Raw genomic sequence first — 24,129 nt, forward strand, 5'->3', positions numbered from 1 at the left:
CCCAAGATCAGCCCTATTTTGTTCCCTAAGGGTTTTTATAAACCCTATTTTATTTTTTAGCTGTTTAATACCCCAGAGAAAGAATTATTGCCTACAAAACTTCCTTATCTTAGAATTTCCAGTAACACCTGAAAGAGTAAAAGTGTGCAATTGGTCAGAGAATCGGGTGTGGCGTGTACTAAGTCCTGGTAGAGTTATTCCAGGAATCTTTTGGTATGCCTTCCCCTTCGTTTTTATTAAATTAAATGAAAGTTGTGGCTATGCAGAACTCAAGGGTATTAAATTCAAAAAATTTTCTTTTACTTTTATTCTAAATACCTGAATTCCTCTTATGTGGGCGACAATATATTGTTCGAAAATCAAAATAATGCCCTAAATACAACCTAAGATCTTTACTTTCATTGCAAAGAAAAATAGAAACTATCCAGGAACTTTAAACTATCTTCCACTAAAATTTTAGCACAAAATAAGTTTCTGACAATTTATAGAAAATAGGAAATAGTATTGAAAATAAATAAAAACTAGTGGGAACTTATTGAAAGATGCCTGAAGTTACCCTACCAAGACTTAGTACACTCTACACTCGATTCCTTGGCCAATGATGTACTTTTGCTCCTTAAGCTGTATTTGGAAATTCTAATATAAGGAAGCTTTGTAGGCAATCCTTCATTCTCTAGAGTTTTAGAGAGCTAAGAAAGAAACTAGAGTTTATAAAAATCTTATGAGAACAAAATAGGGCTGATCTTGGGAGTTGATCTCTCTTGATGGGCTTCTCTCTTCTTCCTTCAGAAAAGAATTCAACAAATCCTTGATCTAGGACTTTTCTAAAAGGCCACTTATATTTTTCTAACACAAACTATAGAGGAGAGAGAGGGTGGTGTGCTTCTCTTTGGTTGAAAGAGAGGGAGAGGGAGAGGGTGGTGTGAAATAATAAGAGAGAGAGGTCTTTTGCATGGAGAAGAGAGAGAAACTATTTTTGGGCATGTGAGAGACTTTTTTTTTTTGGGTGTGAGAGATAGAGAGGGAGGATCTCTAATAATGTTTTGAAGAGTTCAAACTAGATCATTTTATAGAAGGAAATCTAACAAAATCTATCTTCTAGTTTGAACAGGATTCATTTTCCTAGTTTGAATATGCTTCCTTCTCAGTATTGCCTTATCTAATTTTCAATTAAACTTTTTAGGATAATTAGGAAATCTGTGGGGTGATAGATTAATCGGAGCCATCCATTTCAAAAATTAGCCATCCCCTTACACTTGACCATATCCAATTCCTATTTAAAAGTTAAATCCAATCAAATTGAAACTTTATCTAGATTTCCCATTTAAGTTTGAAATCAAACTTAAATATTATCTAGATATCTAGATCTCTCATAAAGATATAGAAAACCGAATTTTAAGTTGGTTTATAATTTAAACTATATCATGAAAGTGGGGCATACCGCCCTTTCCAAAAAATAATGCGTGCCTCTTTTGTGGTAAGATATTTGGGTGTGTCACCACTTTCTCCTAAAAACAGGGCATGGCCCTTTTTTGTTAAAATATTTGAGCGTCCAACCTTTTATCTGAAAAGGTTGCGTGCTTCCGCTTTAGTAAAAAAATAAGGCGTGCCAAATATGCCGTGCAAAAAATAGGGTGTGATCCCTACGGTGGTCCCCACATGTAGGGTTGGATCCTTGATCCCACATGTGTTATTTAAAGTTTTGAAATTTTCATTAATACATTTATAATAAAAATTACAACATAAATAATATTTTAAAAATACTAAAATTTTTTTAAAAAAATCAAAGAAACATTTATAATATCAAAAAAAAAATGTACTAGGAGTGGACTGATACTAATGGGTCAAAACAAGTGACAATAAGGGCACTCTATTCATCTCAGATACCATGATCCACTACTGTTCTCTTTTCCAACCCAACAAAGTCCCCTGACCCACAGTCTCTTTGCTAGGGCTTATGATTAGCTTGTCAAAGTTGGACTAAAAATAGTGGGACCATGATCTTGGAATGTGGATTTTTGTTCTTCCTTTTAAGGGCAAGTCTGGTCCACATTGCAAAGGGGGCTCTCTATGCACATGTATACATATCCCTCTATAGGGCTGCATCCAATGCGGTTGTCATGTGTACATGTAGTGCGGAAGTTTGTCGAGGATTTAACCCCTGCTCTCACAGATGTACAACCGCATACAAGAGACCACATGGTTCTCTTGGCCTACAAAAATGATCCCTGGCTTCTCTCTGACCTCAACAAGGGATGACCCCACTGCAAACCTATTTGGTTCTGCCACATGCCTAAGGCTTAGGGTTTTGGATATGACCAGGGCCATAAACCATCCAATTCTTTGTCAATCAAAACACACACTCCCACTGAAGTGTATATTCTTCTATACATATCATTTTTATAAGCTTTCTAGGCCTTTAAAGGTCACAAAACCCAACCATTCCCCCCTTCGGGTGGTCAAGATCATGGAACCTAGACCTTCGCAGGACCCTTATGGGACGCAGGACCCTTATGGGACGCATAACATTTGGCCTTCCTTGCCCTCTCAACCCTTCTTTCCACTTGCCACCTTTCCTCTCATAGAGAGGATAAAATCATTTGGGAATCAAACCACTCTGGTTTGTTCTCAGTCGCCTCCCTCTTCCTCAAACTTACCTTCCCCCCACCTCGGGAATGCGATCACCCACCTCTTCATCCCCAAAGCCTAGAGTCCCTTTTTACCTCCGAGGATCTAGGTTTTCTTGTGGATTGCCTTGTGGGGAAGAGTTTTAACGGTTGACCAAAAGATAGGAGTTCAAATCCCCAACAGCTGTGTGATGTGTTTAGCTCAAGAGGAGACCAACGCTCACCTATTCTTACACTACCCGTTGGCGGACAAAATTTGGCAGGATACTCTCTCTCCAATTATTTAGGTGTCTCTGGGTGACCTCTGAGTCAGTCACCCAACTATTCTAGCTTTCAACTTTCTTGCTTGAGACTAAATCTGGGTCCATCCTTTAGAAAGCAATGACTGCGGCCCTTTGGGCCATTTGGAATGAGTGCAACAATAGAATCTTCCAAGGCCTTTATGCCCCATTTCACAAAATCAAGGAAACCATTAGGGGCATGGTGTTATTCTTGGCCGCCAACCATAGCCGTTTTAGGCTCATATCGATGTCGGATTTTATCATCAACTTAACCAATATCCTTCATCATCAGTCTTCAAAGGTCCCTTGCTTTGGCCTATGGAGGCCACCTGAAGAGGGCAGGATCAAACTCAACTTCGACGGGTCATCGTTGGGTAATCTAGGACTAGCTGCAATTGGAGGCATTTTTCAAAACCGTAAAGGGATCTCCCTACTCTCGTTCTCCTCCTCCATCAGCCACACGGACTCCACGGAAGCGGACCCTCTTAAAAGGCCTAAAGCTCTTCGATCACTCTTGGGGTCCTTCCCTTTCAGTAGAGGGCCACTCCAAGAATTTCGTTGCCTGAGTCTCTCATCAGTCAGTCCCCCCTTGGAGACTCTGTGTCACGACCTCGCCCCTACCATACTTGCCGGAGGGCGACAGAGTGCGGGATCACGATCAGAGGTCGCGAACGTCACTCAGGTGGGAGTGGCTCAACGCGTTTAGAAATGCAGAATCAAAGCAAACCATGAAAGAAAATAAAAACTCATTCATCAAGCATCATAAACCTGGACAAAATAAAACCATTTATACATATGCATTCTCCAAAAATTCTTTACAATTCTGTTCAAGGCGCTACAGGCCCAACAACAAAATTACAGTATCACACTCAAACAACACTGTGGCACTGCCACCAGATACCTACTATCAAAAGTTCCTTGATAGATCCTGAGCTTCAACCGCCTGCAACCACTGTCCAGCTGTTCACTCAGAATGGTCGGGTATCACTCTACACTGATGGAAAAATAAGAAGAATGAGCTAAAAGCTCAGTAAGTAGATCAGTGCCCTTACATTCCCACCTACATGCGCTCATATAATATAATGTGGCACGTGGATTATCACAGTTCTTGCGAGTCACAGAGTAAAGTCATGCATCACAATTCATTAGCAGTGTAAAACGGAGTATGTTTCAGATATCAGGGCAGTACATATTGTATGAGCTAACAATTATTTCCCCTCTTATCACAATAACAGGTCAGTACCCAAAAAGAACACACAAAGCACATAGGTAAATTCTAGAGTTGTCTACTCCCGAAGTAGAAGTCACATCGATCAGGCCAAGCCAATCCTGTAACTTGGAACTTCTACCTTCATTCAGGAGGGAGGACAATGACAAACGGGTGTCCCATTTCGTAATGTCCTCACTCACGCACACAATCCCCAAAGCGCTTGGGGTTTTCGATAGGCAGTGGTCTTGTAAGACACGACCCTCGCCTTATGCCTTCAGGCGAGAGGGCGTTACGCTACCATTGGGTGACCCAATGTGTAGTGCCCATTTAAATTCGGGGGGCACGACCCTCCCTGTTATTCAGTTTCTCCTCCCGACCCCATTCCTATCATTGGAGTTGGGGCATAGTCAATGATTGTCGGCATCACAATATCCCACTACTAATGGGTGGCCCATTGCATAGTGGTCAGTATCACAGTATATCACAGTCACAGTATAACAGTATCCCACTACCAAGGGGTGACCCATTGCGTAGTGGTCAGTATCACAGTCACACTATAACTATATCCCACTACCAATGGGTGATCCATTTCGTAGTGGTCAGTATCATAATATATCACATTCAGTTGCACTACGTACATGCATGCTCAAGCATTCATTGCTCATGCTTTGCCATTTCAAGAGTTTAAGAACATTCATAGTATCATAAACATGCATTTTTCAGTATCTTATGACAGATAATTTCAATCTCCTTATGAAGGGATTAAGCTATATTCAGAAACATCAGTGTCTAACGTTTGAATAATTTATATAACAGTTTGGGATTTACTGTCATTCCCATCAGAAATATGTATATACAAAATGAGACATGGCATTCAATTTATGAGGAATTTCAACTCAGTTTCAATTTTCACTTGAAGTAGACATATATATCTTTGGATCAAGATAATTTGAAGCTGTTTGTACATTATTTAATCAGTTAAAAGCCCAACACAACAAGAGCAACAGTTTCTGGAAATTGCAGCAATCTATGACAGTGACATGTTACACCAACAAGAGCATAACTCCCAAATTTTAGGGAATTCTGTGATGGTTTCAAAACCGAAGTTCAAGTAGAAACACATCTTTCCAACAAAGCCAATTTGAAAGCATGTGGACTCCATTTGATCGATCAAAAGCACATAGCGACAAAAGTGAATTTCTGAATTCTGCGAACAGTGATATATCCTTCTTATCAGGGGCTTAATTTTCAATTTATAGGGTATTTCGAGATGATTTCAACATGAAACTTTAATTAAATCCACAGATCTTTCAAATGGCAGTGGTTTGAAAGCAATTAGAGGCCATTTGGTCAGTCAAAAGCTCATGGCAAAAGAGGCAACAGTTCTGAATTTCAGTAAAATCTGCTAACAGTGACATGCTTTCACAAATTGAAGCATAGCTCCCCATTTATAAAGAATTTGAATTGAGTTTAAACACAAAAATCATAGTAGACACATGTATCTTTCAAATGGGGGTGATTTGGAGTCATTTGGATGTCATTTGCTTAGTCAAAAGTATGACGCAAAAACATGAAACCTCCCTGGAATTTCACAGTGTGGTCACAACAGGACCCTAAGATCCCAATTTATACTATATTTCAATATGAAACCTCTTTCTTCCTAAATTAGATGCATAGGAACACCATCCTACAAATTTTCAAGGAAATCAAGAAGAATATCAATGCTCATTATATCATGCAAAGGAAGGCCTAATTTCCTGAAAAACAGACCATGTTATGCATCCTTTCCTTTTCACAATTCATAGAAACTCGTACTTAAATTTCATGCTTTTATAATTAAGGACATGCAAGGTGTTGATCCACTTACCTTAAGTGCAAGTGTTCCCAATTTCCTCCCATAACTCACTCTTCAAGCCTCTCAAATTAGGCTCCAACAAAGGCTAGAAAGGAGCTGAAAATGCTAAGTGTTTTGGTTTGTAAGAGTGAGAACATGGCGTGAGGGAAAGAGAGGCTTATGTACTCCAAAAGTGTGAGGTGGCAGCTTGGGTTGGCTAGGTGGCATTCAAGCTTTCATGCAAATGGGACAAGCGGCGGGTGTGGCAGCGTGCAGCAGGCAGGTGGCAACCATGGGCCATGCATAGGCTCGGCGGTGTCGCGCATGGCGGCACTCTTTTCTGCTTCTTCTCACTGCCGTGCATGCTCATTTTCTCCTCTCTTCAAGTCGCCACGCGCACTCCACCGCGTGCGTCTCTTTCTTCTTCTCGCTTCTACCGCCGTGCGCACTCCGCCACGCACGTCTCTTTCTTCTTCTCTCTTCTAGCGTCACGAGCACTCCGCCGCGCGCTTCTCTTTCTTCTTCTCTCTTCTACCGCTGCGTGCACTCTGCCGAGCGCTTCATAGCCGCACGCTCTTCTCTCCTTCTTCCCTCCTTATCTCGCTGTGCACTCTATCTGGCTGGAAAAGTTTGGGTCGTTACACTCATCCCCCCATCAACGAGGAGTCCTCGCCAACTGGACTCAATTCAACCGAAATGGGTATTTTGCTAATCACCTAGTCCTTAATTATGGCCTTCTTTAGGTTCAAGAACATCCAAATATCTGCTTCATTTCCCAAAGCATACAATCCATCTATCTTACAATGTAATGATGGGTGAACTTTCCGGAGGGACTAGCTAAATTTGTTTCCTGGACCACAATATCAACCTTGCCTCTACTGCATTCTGACCGATGCATCCCAATAGCTTTCTTAATAGCTTCAAAGGACTTGTCTCCTTGCTATCCATTGCACCTGCACCCCCACCACAGCAAAAGAAAAATCGTTTTTGTTCTCATTGATGCTTCTTATGTGATGAAAACTTAGTTAACTACTTCCCCTTCTTCTTTTAGCTCTTCACCCTCTTTTTATGGAACCTCTCCATTATCTAGAATTTGGAAAACAATACACTTAAGCTATTGTAGTATTCTCTAGTCCATTCTTTCTATTAGTATTCCCGTGATTCACGGCATTGACTGCAATTCATTATTTACATTGTTTTTAAAGTTTCCTTTCTCATTTTGCATGAGGTTTAGGATCTATGTTGGAGCTACTTACCACATCCTTTGTTCTCTTCCATGGCCTTTGGTTTTCCATCTAGTTCCTATTAAGGACATGATGTGCAAGGGCAAATTCATAAATAGATTTTTATATTTGTCTTTGGTGTTTCACGTTCATATGTAATATTGACATTTCCCTGGGCATATTTGCAATATTACATTTTGGCCTTTTATATTAATATAAGGATGTCCACACCAAAATTAGTGTTGGATGATCCATTCATTCACCGATTGCCTACTTTCGTCTTCTTACCTTCTTGAATTATTTTCATGGTATAAGAGTAGAGGTTGAAGATCGATCCAAGGGGCTTCATTTGAAAGTTGTGATCGAACCCTAATTCTGTTTCCTTCCTTTCTTGAATATCAGACTCTAATTCTATTTTTCCCTTCTCTATTCTAACTCTATTTCTTGTCAAACCCTAGTATCTTTCACATAAGTTATTAATAGAATCATTCTTCTTTGATTCTAAATTTATTGGGAAATTTATCAAAACATCCATAAGAGATTACATATTCAATATTTTACCCATTTGGAACTATTCCAACTCAAATCAATTTCTCTACACTTTTAATCAATATTATTTCATCTTATTCATTCTCTTGTCGAAATCAAATCTAGAACTTTTTTATAATTCAGACGTGTTAACCCTATTTCACCCTATCATTAAGTCAAATGTGATCCAAAAATTCCAAGTAGGATCTGGCCACGTCATAAAATCTTTCTTGACCTCGATCTCCTTGCACCAACTCTATCATATCTCATATTTCTCTTTTCACTCCTTCTCATTCTTAATTTTGAAGTTGATTATCTTAAATAAAAAAAGGAAGAAACTTCATAGCCTACTAAAAGACCTATTCTTCCAAAGCCCTAATTCAAGAAATCTATATTCTTCTTCTAGAAGCCTAAATTCCCACCTTTTCTCAACTTTGAATTCGTACCCTATTTTTTTCTTAAACCCTAAGATTTTCTCCTTTGCATCTCAAATATGGTTTCCTCATATACTAATTTTTCTTTCTCCCCCAACATACTCCTTCATCTAGTATCTATTAAATTGGACTTTACCAATGTCATAATCTGGAAGAGCCGAATCATTTCCCTCTTACATGGGTGAAAACTGATGGGACATCATAATGGAACCTTATGTGCCCCCTTGGTACTCATTGAGGAAGTGATTGCACTTAAGATGGCCGAAAGAGATGAAACTAGTCTCCAACCTTGATTATGCGAACTTGTCCGCTTCAGAGCAATTTCTTTTGTGTTGGCTAAATCCAGCACAGTTTGTATCAAGTGGTAGATGTTTGTTCAACCAAATAAATATGGGATCTTGTCCATGAGCTTTATTCTTAATCATCTAAGGTATGCCTCATGTATATTCACTGTCAACGCAATAGTGTAAGAGAGAGAAATACTACCATTAGTTAGCTACCTTCAACAAGGTGAAGGTACTTTGTGATCAACTGGCTACCATTGGCTGTGAGGTTAGTGATGATGATAAAACACTCTACTTGCTTGGAGGATTAGGTGAAGAGTAGGACCTCTATGTCACACTGGACATGTCTAGACCACCTACATTTGTCCACCCTTACTGCAGCACCAACCCTTATTCAAGAAAATTGAATTGAAGGTCAAGGAATAAAGTGTTATATCTTAAATGTTAATTACTCGAACATTTCTATTAGAGGCCGTGGAAGAGGAAGAAACAACCTTTGCGGTGCACATAGTTGATTCTATCCACTTAAACAACATGGTGGAAATCAAGGATGTGCTGGTCATAACAATCAGTAAGGACATAATGCTCAGGGAATTTTGCTGGTTCACTTTTAGCATGCGAGTGCCAACCAGCTCATCATATGTTAGCTTACTAGGAAAACGCATCGAACCGCCGCCCAATGTTTCCATAGATTTCATTTGGTGTTTCAAAATAATGCAGCTGCCCTAACGTGCTCAATTGCCAATTTTAACATATTGCAACCTCGAACTTCTTCCCACCATCAAATACTTCTTGGATTATGGAGCGTGGGTGATAGTGCTAAGACCGAAAGAATGTTGGGGGGTTGAAATGGGTAAAATAAAATATGAGGATGGTTCAGTTGAGCGGTTCAAAGCAAGGCTAGTTGCAAATGTGTGGTTCGATTGAGCGGTTCAAGGAATATAATTGTTGGGTTATGGCCTTTCAAGGCCTTGACACCAGGAGTTTTTGTAGTTCTTGTTCACAGTGGGAGTGATTAAGAACACGTGACTCAGAATTTGTGTGAGCTAGGTCTAGAGTTGGTATCATAGAGTAACAAAACCTTATATCACAAGGCTTGAGTTTCAGAGGCAGCGAACTGTAGGGTTAAGGGTTGTCCCTAAGTTGGGGTCGGTATGAGAATGCCTCGTGATTGGGTAAGCCAAGGCAAGAGTATTTCATATTTATGAGTATTTTTGTATGTGGATCAGAGCATTTCTGTTTTGAGCATTTCTGAGCAAAGCCCTATGTGAGAAGGAGAGGCTCTAAGAGGACATGAACTACATCCCTAATGGTGAACCCTTCTCACAGCATGAGCGTGAACGACCATAAATGAGAATTCACTCATTGTCTGATCCACTGAGGAGAAACGCGTAGATGTATTAGAGAGAGTACTCCTGCATCTCGAGAGTGCATGTCCTTGGGGGTCTACCTATAATCCACTATAATTCCAAGACTCGGCCATCTATCTAACTTTGATAAGCCAAGCATGGGCCGCTGACAGATACTGTGGACCATGGTTCTTGTTGGGTTAGTTTCGTGAAAATGACTTAGGGTCTCGGAACTAACTGAGTGGAATGCTCAAATCAACAAGATTAGTTTCCTTAAGAATCCTAATTTCTCTAGAAAATTATTTTATTAGTTTCAAAACAGTGGAATATATTGAGTAATTACTGAGAATGTTTTTTTTGTGATTTTTTTGTGAATTTAGTTATTTTTATGATTTTTTCGGAGTGCAAAATAATGGTCTTCTGAAATTGTGTTGGAGAAATTCCATTCAAAGACATCCTAGACCTGGGGTCCAGATCTCCAATGGGCCCCCCCCGGGAAAGGGGACTTGTCGCATGGAATGGACTTTATTGGAATATGTCTTGTTGTTTTATACTATTTAAGTACTTTGCTTTGTCACACATGTGCACCCATTTTTGCATACATGTGTGTTGCCCACATGGCATAACATTTTAAGAAGCCGTGGTCCAGTGAGAAGGGGCTTGCATGTTAACTTTTTCTAAGGTAGGTTCCTTGATTGGTCATGTGTGTGAAACATGTCACATGGGTTTATGACATGCCACATGGGTTTATGACATCGATTATGATTATGAAATCGAGTGGATATTATTTAAATTAAGAGAGAAAAGCAATGTTTTGAATTAGAGAGAGAGTGTAGAGAATTGAAGGGCATACTCTCCTTTTTTTTCTCTCACATAATTTCTAACACACCATGGGCAATTATATAACGTGATTTAAATTGAAATTTTTTATTTTTTTTTCAGAATTTGAAATTTAGGAGGGAAAGTATTATCAATTTTATTTTTTTTTGAAATTTAGGAGGGAAATTAGTAATTAACTTGTACCATGGGATAAAGGTTAATCACAACTACTCATCAACAATAGCTTGTGAGTGGATGTGGGGCTAGGATTATCCCTCTCTCCAAGCCATAGACGCCCTCATATCAATAGTCCACTTTGATCTAGGAAAAAGGCCACCTCACTCTCATATACATTATCTCTAAAACCCTAATTCTCTTATTATGCAAAAGCATAACCTAGCCTTTCTAACCCAAACTTAGAAGGAAGAGAGAGAGCTTCCATGAGATTTGAGAGGAGAAAGAGCGAGAAAATGAAATGTTGTGCCCCCACTTGGTATTTGATTGCATACTCAATGGTGCTTTCTTAGAGATGATCTTTTTACTAAAGGGAGCTTTTACTCTGCATCAAGCCCATCCATCCCTGCTGTAAGTCTCCATCAACTGCAAGGTATAAGCCCCTTGGAGACCTCACTTCTTTGCACATTTGGTTGCCTTTCATGCATATGTGATTTGCTTCCATGCCTAGCTAATTTTACTACAATTTGTCGTGGTTTGAAGTAGTTTTGCTTGCCTCACCATGCACCACTCTTTTTCTCCATGTGATTTCACATTTATTCACATCTTATCTCCATGAGTATTCGAGCATATTTTAAGTGTTGCTTGCCTATTTCTAATGCTTCCCACTATCTAGATTAGACTGGACCATATTCTCGTGCTATCGGATTAGGGCAATATATTGGATGAAACTAAGTCCCTAACCGGCAAAGGTGACTCGTGACTTGTGTCCTTTGTGCACAATTTAGTTTTGTCCATCTATTAGGAGATTGGCATATTATTGTGTTCAAGACTACGTAATTTGTTTTTATTTGATAGCCTAAATGTTTAAGGGCTGAATTTGTTATGTAATATTGAATTTGGCCAATCTCCTTTTTTTGTGATTGCTTCCACTAGTATTGGATCAAGTTAAGGTATTGTAAAAGTCTTTTGGGGTATGTATATTATGAAACTTTGAGCTATGTAAGTCTATATATTGCTGAAAATTAAAGTTAAGAGTTGGTTTTGTTGCCTTCAAGAGAATTTTTTTTTAAGTTTTGTTACCTTGAGCAAGGCCTCTTGACACCCCATCAGTTATTAAGAAAACGAGCCAGGCTATGATGAAACATTTAGTCCTATGGTGAAAATAGGGCAAGAGGTGTTTGATTACTTGCAGTAGCCCATGATTGTCACAGATGGATGCTGAAAATGCTTTCATGCATGGGGACCTAAAAGAAGGAATTTATGTATAGAGCATCCAATGGTATACAGTGAAGGGTATCTATTACTCATGGAGTGCTCTTTAAAATGGTGGCATATATAGGTTGAAACCGGCATCTCTAGTTGCTTATTATCTCTTTAAGGGATAGAGCTGCAACCTGGAACTCCATCATATCATTATTTCCCCTCGTTTCATTCACCTTTTTTGGTTTATCGATCTTTATCTTTTTACGATCTTTTTGTGTGCTTATTTCGATTTTTAGATGTTGAGATTGGGTAATATATAATTCTTTTTTTTCGTTTCTGCTTTAAAACTTGATTTTTGCCAATATTACATTTAGTTGTTGATCTCTCTCACTCTCTCTTGTTTTATCTTTCTATGTAGATAGAAAGATTAGGGCATCAACTTGCATATTAATTTCTGATGATTGTTATTTAGGTATAACGGGTATTGGGAGGAGAATTATGGTGTCAATAAGATGCTCCATTCGGTTGGAGGTGCCATTAGGACAACTTGGTAGGCTCATGGTTTCGTCAGAGTATGTGAGATTCTTAGTTGGTCTTGCTAATGAGAAATTTGAGGAGAATAAGAGGAGGACTGATGCTTTCCTTCAGGCGTTACATATGAAGGTATCATATTTATACTGATCAGCAACATCAAAAGAAATTTGATACTGATCATCATTGATAGTTATAGTAATATTATATTTGTGTTTATGTGCTAGTACTTGTTTTAGTGAATGTGACTCTAGTAGTCCTTTAATCATTGCACTCTATTAAAGTTAATGTTAAAGATAAAAAAACAATTGCTCTCTATTAAATAGTCCTGTACAATTGGTCTCTATGGATGTCATTTGAGCCCTTCATTGCAGTGCCATCTTTTGTGAGTGCGAGAAACTGAAAATATCGGTCTTGATCCCTCTTGCACAAATGCCAAATATTGTTCGCACCTGAACTGAATTTTGACTAAAGCACATGCTGCCAGCAAACTAGCTATTATTATTTTCAAATGCTGCTGAAATGGCCCTAGTTATGTTCAGATGAACCTGACCTCGTTAAATCCATAAAACCAGATGTGGGCACGTAATTCTTGAAAGGGATGGTATAGTGTTCACACCATGTGGATGTTTGTAGGGTGCTGCACAAGCTTCAACAATTTAGATTGAACCTAACCTCATCCAAATATTATAAAATAATTGCATTTTTATTTTTTATTTGAAATTATATTTATCTGAAATTTGGGATGTAAATTGATTCTTATGTGGGGAACAAAATAAAAATAATAAAAAAGATATTTGAAAAAGATATTGACCGAAACATATTTAAGGGTACTTTGGGCTTTTTTATTCAAAATAGTTTATTACTATTCTCACTGGTCTCCCCCTTATAAAAATTAATTTAGACTCTAAATTTCACTTAAATATAATTTTTAAAAATATAATAAAAAGCGAAATTAGAGTTTGGCCATTGGATATGACATTATCTAATTTGAACCGTTGGAAGGGTGCTTGTTGGTCCACATCATGTGGACGAGAGACTTTCCCTTCTTGAACCTGCATGACACTGTTGTATCGGTTAATAACCCTTTCCAGCAAAGGAGAAAGTCTTAATAACATTGGTATGCCTTAGTTTTTTATATTTAGTGTGTCATGCTTTGTGTAATTTCAGCCTTCGCCAAAAGGGCCCTGGGAGACCTCCCGGCCGCCTGGGTGGCCATCTTTTCGAACATAGATTGCAATCTGCTTCCCCCTTATAAAACACTTGAATTTGTAAGCACACAATACGTGGAGTAATAGAAAATGCAACATGGTTTTCTTTTGGTAGGTAGATACCCTTTCTTCTTGTCTTTTGGTTGCTTTCCTCTTAATGTATTTGAATTCTGATCAGTTCCCTGAAAAAAAAAAAATCCATTTGGCAAAGAAATTTCAGCCCTCTGGTGGCCATGCATGGGCCAGATGTAGGAATGTGGCTTTCAAAGACATTTTCTGTTGGTCTCTTTTCCTTTTCTTTTTTGCCATATACTTGGACTTTGAACCTATCAAATTGAATTATAAAATTGTGGTCTTTCCTGTTATCCTTTCTATGCCTACATGCTTTCACTTAGGGATGTGATTTCCTCATTCCCATGTGTATGAATGCTTAATAGTGTACTGGTATATGGAGTGAGCCATTGGGATTGATCAGTATATATAGTATTTAGTACGTTTCCTCAGACTGCTGGGGATGATGTGGTTGAAACTTTTCACAATTGACCTCCTAAGGATTTGGTGCCTTGAGGTGGCATACGTGAATCCCTCACTATGAGTCAAACTCGATTGAAGGATGGCAGATGTGAACTTGGCTAGAGGATGTGAACTTGGCTAGAGGGGGGGATTGTGTTTGCGAAGAGCTTCTCACTAGAATATTGTGTTCAGCCTTAGGACTCTAGATCTTGGTGTTTAGCAGGATGGGTAAACTATTGCTTTGAGTCCATGCTCAAAGCACACAGATCGCATAACGTGACAGATGCGGGAGTTGGGTGGTAGTGTGCATGGATTGTTATGATTCACCAAATTCAGAACACAGTGCCACTTGTATGGATGGATTATGTGCATGATTTGAAAATAGGCATGCATCTCGTATCTTTAATAGTGTGGAAGGACATACAAATGGGTCTAAGTCCCGGAGTCTTCAAACTTGTTTGCAGGGAGAGTCAAGTCATTTGAACCCATTTTAGAAACCTAAAATATTTTGAGATCACATTTTTAATTTAAAATGGTATTTTGGTAATTTTACTACAGTGCCATGAATACTCTGAATTTGTTGAAAGTGTTTTTACTTCTATTTATTGTAATTTTATGGGATTTTATTAATTTTATTTGTACAATTTCTATGTAAGTGTGGCAATGGGCTGGGCCAGCCTTGTCGCTGGCCCAGCCCTTGTCCCCATAGGGGCCTCGACCAGGCAAAGCCAAAAACAAATGAAGAAAAGTCAAAGTAAAAAACACGAAAAAAAGAGTGCCTGGCTGGGTCAAACCAGGCTGGCACTGGCCCTAGCTTGGCCCTTAGGCCACAGGTTTTGGCCCAAGCCCTACTTTTTGAGGGCTGTGCCGACCCGGCCTATTGCTAGCCATATTTGTATTATACCAGGGCCATTCTTGGTATTGTCTATTTTAGGGTTCCTTGAGTGTTCTTTGGAGTGGTGTTTTTTTTTTCAATGCAAGTTAAATATTCTTTCAAACCATGTTTGGGGTTAAGTCATATTTTGCAAAAAACCTTTTGCACATATAGACAGACTTGTGCATTGAGGGGCATTCCTCGTCAAAGGGGGGATTGTCAATGACAAGAGTGAGGTGCAGTGGTGGGACCACTGTGGCAGGTTGCCAGGGCTTTATAGATTGAGCCTCGTAAGATGTTGGGGCTGATGGGTGGATCTTGATCGAAAGAGATTCGATAGATTACACACAGACACTTATTTTTGGGTTGGTGTCTTCTCTCAAGAGGCTAGGGACATTGTGTCTCGGTGTTTTTTATGAATAAATTTAAAGAAAAAGTTTATATAGAGCTGAGGCTCTAAACAATCAAATTAAAGCCCACCTCAAAAATTTCACTAGAAGAGCTTGTCTTGATGCCCAAATATCCTCAAATTGATCATCTCGACGTCAAGATGCATGGACATGAGAAAAAAAATGGATTTCAAGTTTTAGAAATTGTGCATCTTGTAACGCATTTTTGGACCATCAATTTTCAAGGTTTTCATGTTTTCATAGATCTGCTCGATCTACACTATATTTGAAGCTTTAAATTTTATAATTAAAGATGAAAATATATTTTAAGGCTATCACAAAATTTTCAGTATTGAAATTACATTTCTCGAGACTGTTTGAAGGTGCGCTTTACTTTGATTGTTTAGAGCCTCGGTTCTACACAAGCCGCACCCTTAATTTAAATGGGAAAGGGGTCACACACCCGACTAAATCCTTATGTGGGAGCCATTGAAGAGAAGAGAGAGGGGTGGACCAAACCCTAGTTGCCATCTTCTATAGAACCAAAACTCTTGCTCTCAAAAGTACAGATTCAGCATCTCTATTGAATAAAAGCTTGAAGATCTTCGATCTGGGTAGGTAATTCAATGTCTTCGGCTTGCTGGTTTTCTGTTTACAGCAATGAAAGCAGTACTTACTCTTTGTAGGGATTAAAGAACTTCTACAAACTTGTTATAAATAGTAAGTTGTAATAAAAGTCCAAAACTAACCCTAGAGTTCCTATGCTTAACCATGGAGACTGATTTTGATCCAGTAAAGCTGTATGAATCGGAAAATAAACTGTTGTAGCGATGGATTGGAATAGGAGTTGAATAACTATAAGATTATGACAATGTTTAAGGGTTTGAATATGTTCCTTTCATTTCTATTAGTTTCTTCTATTTCTTTATTTATTCTTAGATACATATAAGTGTGTAATTTGTTTCTACTCAAGAATTTGAAGCCATCTTATTGAAAGCAGTTCATATGGTTTTAATATAATATCAGGAAGACCTTAATTTTACTTTTTGAGCTTAGCATAACAAAAAATATATAATAATATTTTGCAGGGTTTGTGTTATATGGGATATCCAAATTTTGGCGATACTAATTGATACATAGGATTTCATTGTTAACATCTTAAGTTATAGGATTTTATCCCATGTTTATTGTATGCTTAGTTAATTTTGTAATATTCGTCAATCCTTTATTTTAATGATTACATACCGAGAATGAATGCACTTGCACAAAAATAGCTTTGTATAAATCCTGGCATGCTGAATACTTCATTTGCCTATGCATAGAGAAACTTTGGTTTTACTTGGAAATATATCATGCTAGATTTTTTCTTAGGAGTCTTTTTTGATATCTTATACTTTCATGGGAACATGCTTTCTTGAAAGCTGGAAATAAAACAGTAAAGTGTACAAGTTGGGGTGTTTTGTTATGTTGGGGTTTGTGGCCTCTAAAGCCTGTGCGAGCAGGTAAATAAATAATTATAGTGTTCTATACACTTCAGTTGGAGTGTATGCGTTGGTTTCTTGACCTAGGGTTAGGCAGTCTATGACCTTGGTCATGTCCAAAACTTTTTATCCTTGGGCGCATGGTACTGCCAAAGATGGTTTTAAGAGGTTCATTTCTTGTTGAGGTTGGAGAGATGCTTAGGGATGGTTTGTAGGCTAGGAGAGCTTCTTAGTCTCCTGGTGCAGATGTAGGCTTGTGAGAGCGAGGGCTAAATCCTCAACAAACTTCTACACAACATATACACATAACACCGCAAACTGGTAAGCAGCTCTTCAAAGGGATTCATGTAGATTTATATAGAAAGAGTTCCTCTTGCACTATGGTGATATGTGGATGTGACTTATTCTTGGTGGTGGTGGTGGTGGTGGTGGTGGTGGTGGTGGTGGTGGTGGGGGGGGGGGGGAGGGGCCTTCACTATTTATTGGGCAGCTTTGATGAGCCAATCATGAGCCCCTATATTAGACAATGGGTCTCATTGGGTTGGTTTGAAAAGATATTCAAGAACCATTGTTAGTGGGTCGGGTGGAATGCATTGACATTCACTTTTCTCGATCCATTGCGACAAGTCCACTTCTAGAATTCTTAGTTTCAACTCGAAAATGACTATGTGATTTTTAGAAAATTTTCAAGGATTTTTAAAATCATTTTCAGCAATAAAAAATCTTAAAAGGGTGTTTCTTGAATGCTAAAAATTCTAGGGACATTGTGGGACCCATGTGGGGGCCAAGGTCCCAGCCTCACATATTGGGGGCCCCACATGGGTGTGGGATGTGGGGCCCATATGGCCCACACGTCCTAGCCTAATAAGGAGGCCCATGTCTTTTCATTTTTGTTAAGGATTTTTAAAATCATTTTCAGCAATAAAAAATCTTAAAAAGGTGTCTTTTTTAATGCCAAAAATTCTAGGGACATTGTGGGACCCATGTGGGGGCCAAGGTCCCAGCCTCACATATTGGAGGCCCCACATGGGTGTGGGATGTGGGGCCCATATGGCCCACCCGTCCTAGCCTAATGAGGAGGCCCATGTCTTTTCATTTTTGTTAAGGATTAAATTGTCTTTAATAAAAGTGTTTTATTAAGGAAGGAAACCTTACGAAATCTTTGAAAAATATTTATAGTTCATATATTGTGGGGTTAGAGAATATTTTGTGGAGGTAGAGAATATTTTATGTTTGAAAAAAATGTTATTTCAAATCTTTTTGTTTTTTTATCAATTCTCTTCGACTTTGAATTCCTACAATCTCTTTATGAGAGAAAAGGAAGTTTTGCTCAAGATAGAATATGGTTTTATGATTGGTCTTGTCGTAGGTTGGCTAGAAGTTGATATCAAAGAATCATGGGATAACGTTCCTAGATTCCTCCCTAATCATGATGGCTGATTCATGGGATGAATGGCCTAGATTTGTTTCTCTCCCACCTCACAAATTAGCTAGGACTCCTATGTCCAAGATGAATTCTAAATTATATAGGTATGCATAGAACCACTTGGAGGCTATAAATGGTGGGTAGCCCTCATTCTCAGCATATGAAATTTTCTAGCCTATCTCTCCTCTTTTCTCCACACCTCTCTCTCTCTCTCTGTCTTTCTTGTTCCAAAAAGTGATGGTATGCACCACCCTATAGGGCTGGGTGTGGCATGCCATCCGCAGGGTTGATAGAGGGGCACGCCCAAATTTGTTTTATGCTCTCGAATCCTAGTTTTGAAAAAGTAGTGCTTAAAGGAGCTTCCTGACTCAAAGAATTCAATAGGGCCAAGAAGATTAGAGATGCATCATGGTCTCTCGAGGACGTCAATTCTAATACTAGGGGAACAAGGTTTGTGGGCATTGAGTGGAAGGAGTGGCGCTATGTAAAACTCAAGGTACTAAATTCAAAAAAGTTCTTGTTTTTTTATTCAATATACCTGAATTCTACTTACATATACCCATTATATATTGCTGTAAATTAAAGTTAACACCCTAGATACAACCTATGATCTTTATTTTCATTCCCAAAAGAAATAAAAACAATCTAAGAGGTTAAAACAAACTTCTACTATAATTTTTAATACAATATATGTTCTTGAAAATGCACAGAAAAATAAGAAATAATGCTGAAATTGTTTTAGAAACTACTAGGAAGACTTACTAGAAAATTCTTGGAGTTACCCTTATAGGTCTTGATCCACCCCACATCCAATTCCTTGACTGATGCCACACTTTTTAGTCCTTTAGGTGTGGCTGAAAATTTTGGGGGAAGCTTTTCAGGTACCTTCCAATCTAGGGTTTTAGAGAGCTCAAAAACTTAACTCGGATTTCTATAACCCTATAGGAACAAACTAGGGCTGAATTTGTGAGTTGATCTCTCTCTTGGTTAGGCTTCTCCCTTCTTTTTTTTAAAATACAACAAACCCTTGCTCTAGTTTCACTATAGCACCACCTTTTTTTGGGTGTTGAGACACATAACAAGAGAGAGGGTGGCATGGCTCCCTATGGGGTATAGAGAGGGAGGAGAAAAGAGAGAGAAAAATTGTGGCGCGGAGAAAAGAGAGAGAGGGAGAGATTTTTAACGTGATGGACAGAGAAAACTTGGACGTGAGAGAGAGAGGAATCTTTTGCATGGGAGTGAAAGAGCTTGTCATCCTCTTGAAAGAGATTAAAAAAATGCCTTTAAATAGAATGAAATTTATCTCCTAATTTGAATAGGATTTCTTTAGGTATGCCTTATCTTTATTTTCTAAGCAGACCTTTATGATAATTAAAAAAACTGTGGCGTGAGAGAAATTTAATCAGAGTCATCCATCCCACAAAATTAGCCATCATGATTTTGGGTAGAAAATAAGAACTTTATCCCCTTATATTTTGACCCAAATCCAGCTCCTTTTTAAATTTAAAATATAACCAGTCTTGTCATTATCTAGATGTCCTATAATCTTTTAGGAAATCAAGGATAATCTATAATTTAAAACTCCTATTAGAATAGGTAACCAAATCTCATTCAAAATTAAAAGATTTCATATCTTTTAACTAATTTAAAACTTTGAAACAAAAAATAAAAAAATATGGGCATCGTTTTCCTAGAAAAGTCGCGTGCAAATAAATTGGGCGTTGCCCATTAGGGGGTGGCAAGTGGTCCCCACACATAAACGAAACACACATACATGTGGGTGGATCCTTGGTCCCACATGTGTTATTTTAAGTTTTGAAAATTTCAGAAATACCCTTTGGATGAATATTATTTCGGAAATAATATTTAAAAATTTTGAAAAAATAGTTAAAGATCATACAAATATTTATAATACCAAAATAAAATATAGTAGGAGTGGATTGATACCAATAGATCAAAATTAGCGACAATAAAGGCACTCCGCTTGACCCAAGAACCATGATCCATTACTATTTTCTTATCCAAGCCAATAGACACCTCTGACCCACAGTCTCAAAGCACGGGCTCATGATTGGCTTGTCAAAATTGGACTATAAATAGTGGGACCATAATCGTAGAATGCAAAAAAGGCTCTCTCTATGTACATGTACACGTGTCCCTCTATAGGGCTGCTTCCTAGTAATGCAGATGTCATGTGTACATACCGTGCAAAAGTTTGTTGAGGTTTTGGCTTTGCTCTCACAGGCCTACAACCACACATAGGAGACCACATTGTTCTCCTGGCCTACAAACATTATCCTTGGGCTTCTCTCCAACCTCAACAAGGGATGACCCAATGTGAACCCTTCTCAGTAGTGCCACATGCCCAGGGATAAGGGTTTTGAACATGATCGAGGCCATAAACCGCTCAACCTTTGGTTAGTCAACGCACACACTCCCATTGAAGTGCGTATTCCACTATAAAATATCATATTTATAAGCTCTCTAGGCCTTTAAAGGTCACAAAACCCAATATTGAGAATCTCAAATCCTGTATAAGGACCTGGTGAAAGGCAACTCAGGGAATTCTATTCTATTTACTAGGGGAATCCTATTTAAGGTTACATGGGAACCTCACCTCCACTACTAGGAGAACCTTGGCTAAGGACACTTGAGGACTTCAATTCCTATACTAAGAAACCTTATTTAAGGCTAGTAGAGGACCTCAATTTCTTGGTAGAAGGATCTCAATCTTTTCAAATATCTTCCTGTGATCCCTAAAAATAAGACCAATCCCCCTAGCATCTAGGGAATGAGCTCCCTGAATTTCAGGTTCTATGGACAACGATCTTAATTATGGGGAGCTTCTAACCTATCAAGATCCAACAGCCCTGAGCCCAATCACGAACTCAATCCCGAACCAACAACTATGGTCTCAAGCCTTGAATATGAAATGGGATCATAATGATTCAATGGGGTACTTTGGAGTGGACCTTGGTCTCCATTGTGGATTCATTGTTTTGTGCTTTTTGGTGATTAATGTTGTCCTTAATATTGAGAAAAAAAAAAAGAATGAAAAAAGGTTTAACTCATTTATCTTCCCCTGATTCACTAGGAAGGATCCCAAATCTCAATGTTATCGAAGGCTCCGACTTTTCTCCCAAGGGTTTCCAGAATCCTCTAAAAAGAAGTTGGGCATGTATGGGAAGTTCTTTTGATAGGGTTTTGCTATTACTTAACACTAGCCGCCCCCCCCCCCCCCCACCAAAAAAAAAAAGAAAAATCCCAAGCAAAAACCAAAGAGAGATATCATTCCCCAACATCAATAAAGAAAAAGAAAAAAAAGAAGAAGATCTCTATGATCGCAATTCTACTTTAAGTCCAATCGAGATGGTCTTCAGATCATCTTATAAATTGTTCCAAAGGTTTGCAAGTCCATTCCCGTACTTGTGGGTGAGCTGGTAGCTCATCTTCTGGGACCTTTTGAGTTGTAGGTAAATCAGAGGCCTTCCTCTGTAATGACTATTGTTGGACTGCTTCTGTTTTGTTTTCGTAACAATTGAAACTTTAGGAGAATGTCATGTCTGAAGCTATAGGTTTGCAGTTTTTCCTAAAGGAAACCAAACTATGGGTTCAATGGAGGCCATATACCATTTTGGTGTTCTGATTGGATGGAGGTGTTGTTGAGTACCCGTGACTGGACCTACCTCTTGATCATGGATAGGGGATTTTGGCCTGTTATTTGGACTGTGTGTTTTTGGAGAAGTATGGGCTGTAGAAGGTGTGCTTTCCTGAATGGCGTTCTTCCTTTTTTTTTAGATTTTGCTTCCTGAAATTAGCTAGGTTGCTGGAGTGCCTGAACCACTAGAGTATGTGACAATCCATGGGTGACTGCTAGGGCAGCAAGGTTGCTGTAATTTCGGGTATTATGGGCTGCTGAGATTTCTGTATGCATAAACATCAAAGTTATCTGATAATCTGGATTTCTTTTGCTGATCACTTTGAATTATAGTATAACTTTATCACAGGCTTGTCAATAAGTCATTCATATAAATGGAATACACACATGTAGTTCTGAGATTTTTCATCTGAACATCAAAACACTGTTTCTGTGTACTTTTTAGGCTGCTTCTTTATCTTGTGCATAAGATGTTTGTTCATTCTGGCATCTACACAGGGGTCACCAGGTTCAGCTGACAGTAAGAAAGATTTTCATGATAGAATACAAGGCTACTCCTCCATGACACGAAGCAAATTTGCTGATCTTGAATCCAAGCAAACTGATATTTTATGTGAAATGAGTTCGTCTGAGAAAGATATCCCGGCTGCCTGTGCAGCTGAACCTCCGAATATGCATATGGAAGATGAAGATCCTTATGATTACAGGAAGTTTTCAGTGGGTAGCATATTGCTGTCATATCATTCAGAAATTGAGCACTGCAAGTTGGATAGAGAAGAAACAGGACATGATTCTGGTAATCTACAAATAGAATAGATAAGCAATTATGTGGGACCTTTTCCCTGATCGACATAATAAATATGGAACCTTTTCATTATGCTGTCGCTTTTATCTTCCACCACATTATTAGTATTTAATGCAATTAATACACCATGGTTTTGAGATACTCTCAACTCTTGTAAACAAACATAAACCTTTCTGTTGCTTTCTGGAAAGACGCATTATGACAAAGGTCACTTGCCGTATCATGAAATGCAAACATGAAATGGTTTGAAAATTGTTGGGCTTTTTATGGCCTTTAAGGGTCTTGTATTTCCCATGTAAGTACTCATGCCATTAATGAAAATGACGAGAGTCATCTCAATTTTGGTGGGAGTGTGGATTGCTCCATGAGGGGAGTGCATTAGGTCATACAAGCATGAGTACCTTAGGACTCTCTCTATAGTTTGGGATCTAGACTTATGCCGAGGAGTTGAAGTACCCAAAGACCTTGGACTCCAGAGGGGCATGAAGCCTAATATATAGAGGGTTTAAGGGCCATCCCTTGTCAAGATCTGAGTGAGCATGGTGGTTGTGAGCCTGGAGGAAGACGCACTCCCCTGTGAGGGTGTAGAGTCTTGGTCAAAAGCTCGACGCACCACCCTTTGGTGGAACTTGGGTGGTCTACACATTTGTGTAGGACAAGAACCCCACACCTTTTGATTGATGTATATGTCTAGTTCTCATGATTTGTCCTTGGGGGACATTGGAAATTTATAAGCAACGTTGTAGTCCATTGACGTCTTGGCGGCCAATCGTGAGCTATGGGGATTATGGACTCTATTGGGTTAGTTGGGAGGTGAAATGTGACTTCATGGTTAGCTCCAGCGTTTCAAAACTAGCCTAGTCGAACCGGACTCGCCCGGTTCGACACGGGAATCGGCACCTCCGTGCCGATTCCACGACATAGCACAAACTCGTCTGTGTCTAGAGAGAACCAGGCTATTCGGAACAGCGAACCGCTCGAGTCACTGTAGCAAACACGGGTGAACAATGAAAAGCCAGATGTATCATCAAATTTTGGATTTTTTTGATGATTTTTTTTCTTTTGCAGGCTTTGGATCAAATATTTCAGGCTTTATCTATCACTTTTCAGCCTTATTAGTCGTTATATTGGAATTGCAAGCTCGAATTTAGATCACAAATCATCGGATTTGTGAAGAACAAGTTTTTTTAGGTTATTTGCCACTTCTTAGATTTCAAACAAAATAGGGCAGTATTGTTTATCAAATCAGAGGGTTATTACTCTTGAGAGTGT

The 24,129-nt window shown here is 38.8% G+C and overlaps 1 protein-coding gene across 12 annotated transcripts in view; it reads left to right on the forward strand.

Moving 5' to 3' along the window:
- LOC18445684 (Met-10+ like family protein / kelch repeat-containing protein) overlaps positions 1–24,129 on the forward strand; it is a 73,196-nt gene that overhangs the window by 4,443 nt on the left and 44,624 nt on the right. For all 12 annotated transcript variants that reach the window (XR_016049329.1, XR_002282911.2, XR_016049328.1 and 9 more), the window contains exons 2-3: positions 12,442–12,632; positions 22,551–22,848. Coding sequence is in view for 4 of the 12 variants with exons in the window: in XM_006855817.4 (XP_006855879.1) it covers positions 12,442–12,632; positions 22,551–22,848 (489 nt within the window). In the remaining 8 variants the exon portion in view is untranslated. The remainder of the gene's footprint in view (positions 1–12,441; positions 12,633–22,550; positions 22,849–24,129) is intronic.

The sequence above is a fragment of the Amborella trichopoda genome, chromosome 2 (genome assembly GCF_054954075.1).
Source record: "Amborella trichopoda isolate Santa Cruz 75 chromosome 2, AtrichopodaSantaCruz75HAP2 v2.0, whole genome shotgun sequence".
Taxonomy (NCBI): Eukaryota; Viridiplantae; Streptophyta; class Magnoliopsida; order Amborellales; family Amborellaceae; genus Amborella; species Amborella trichopoda.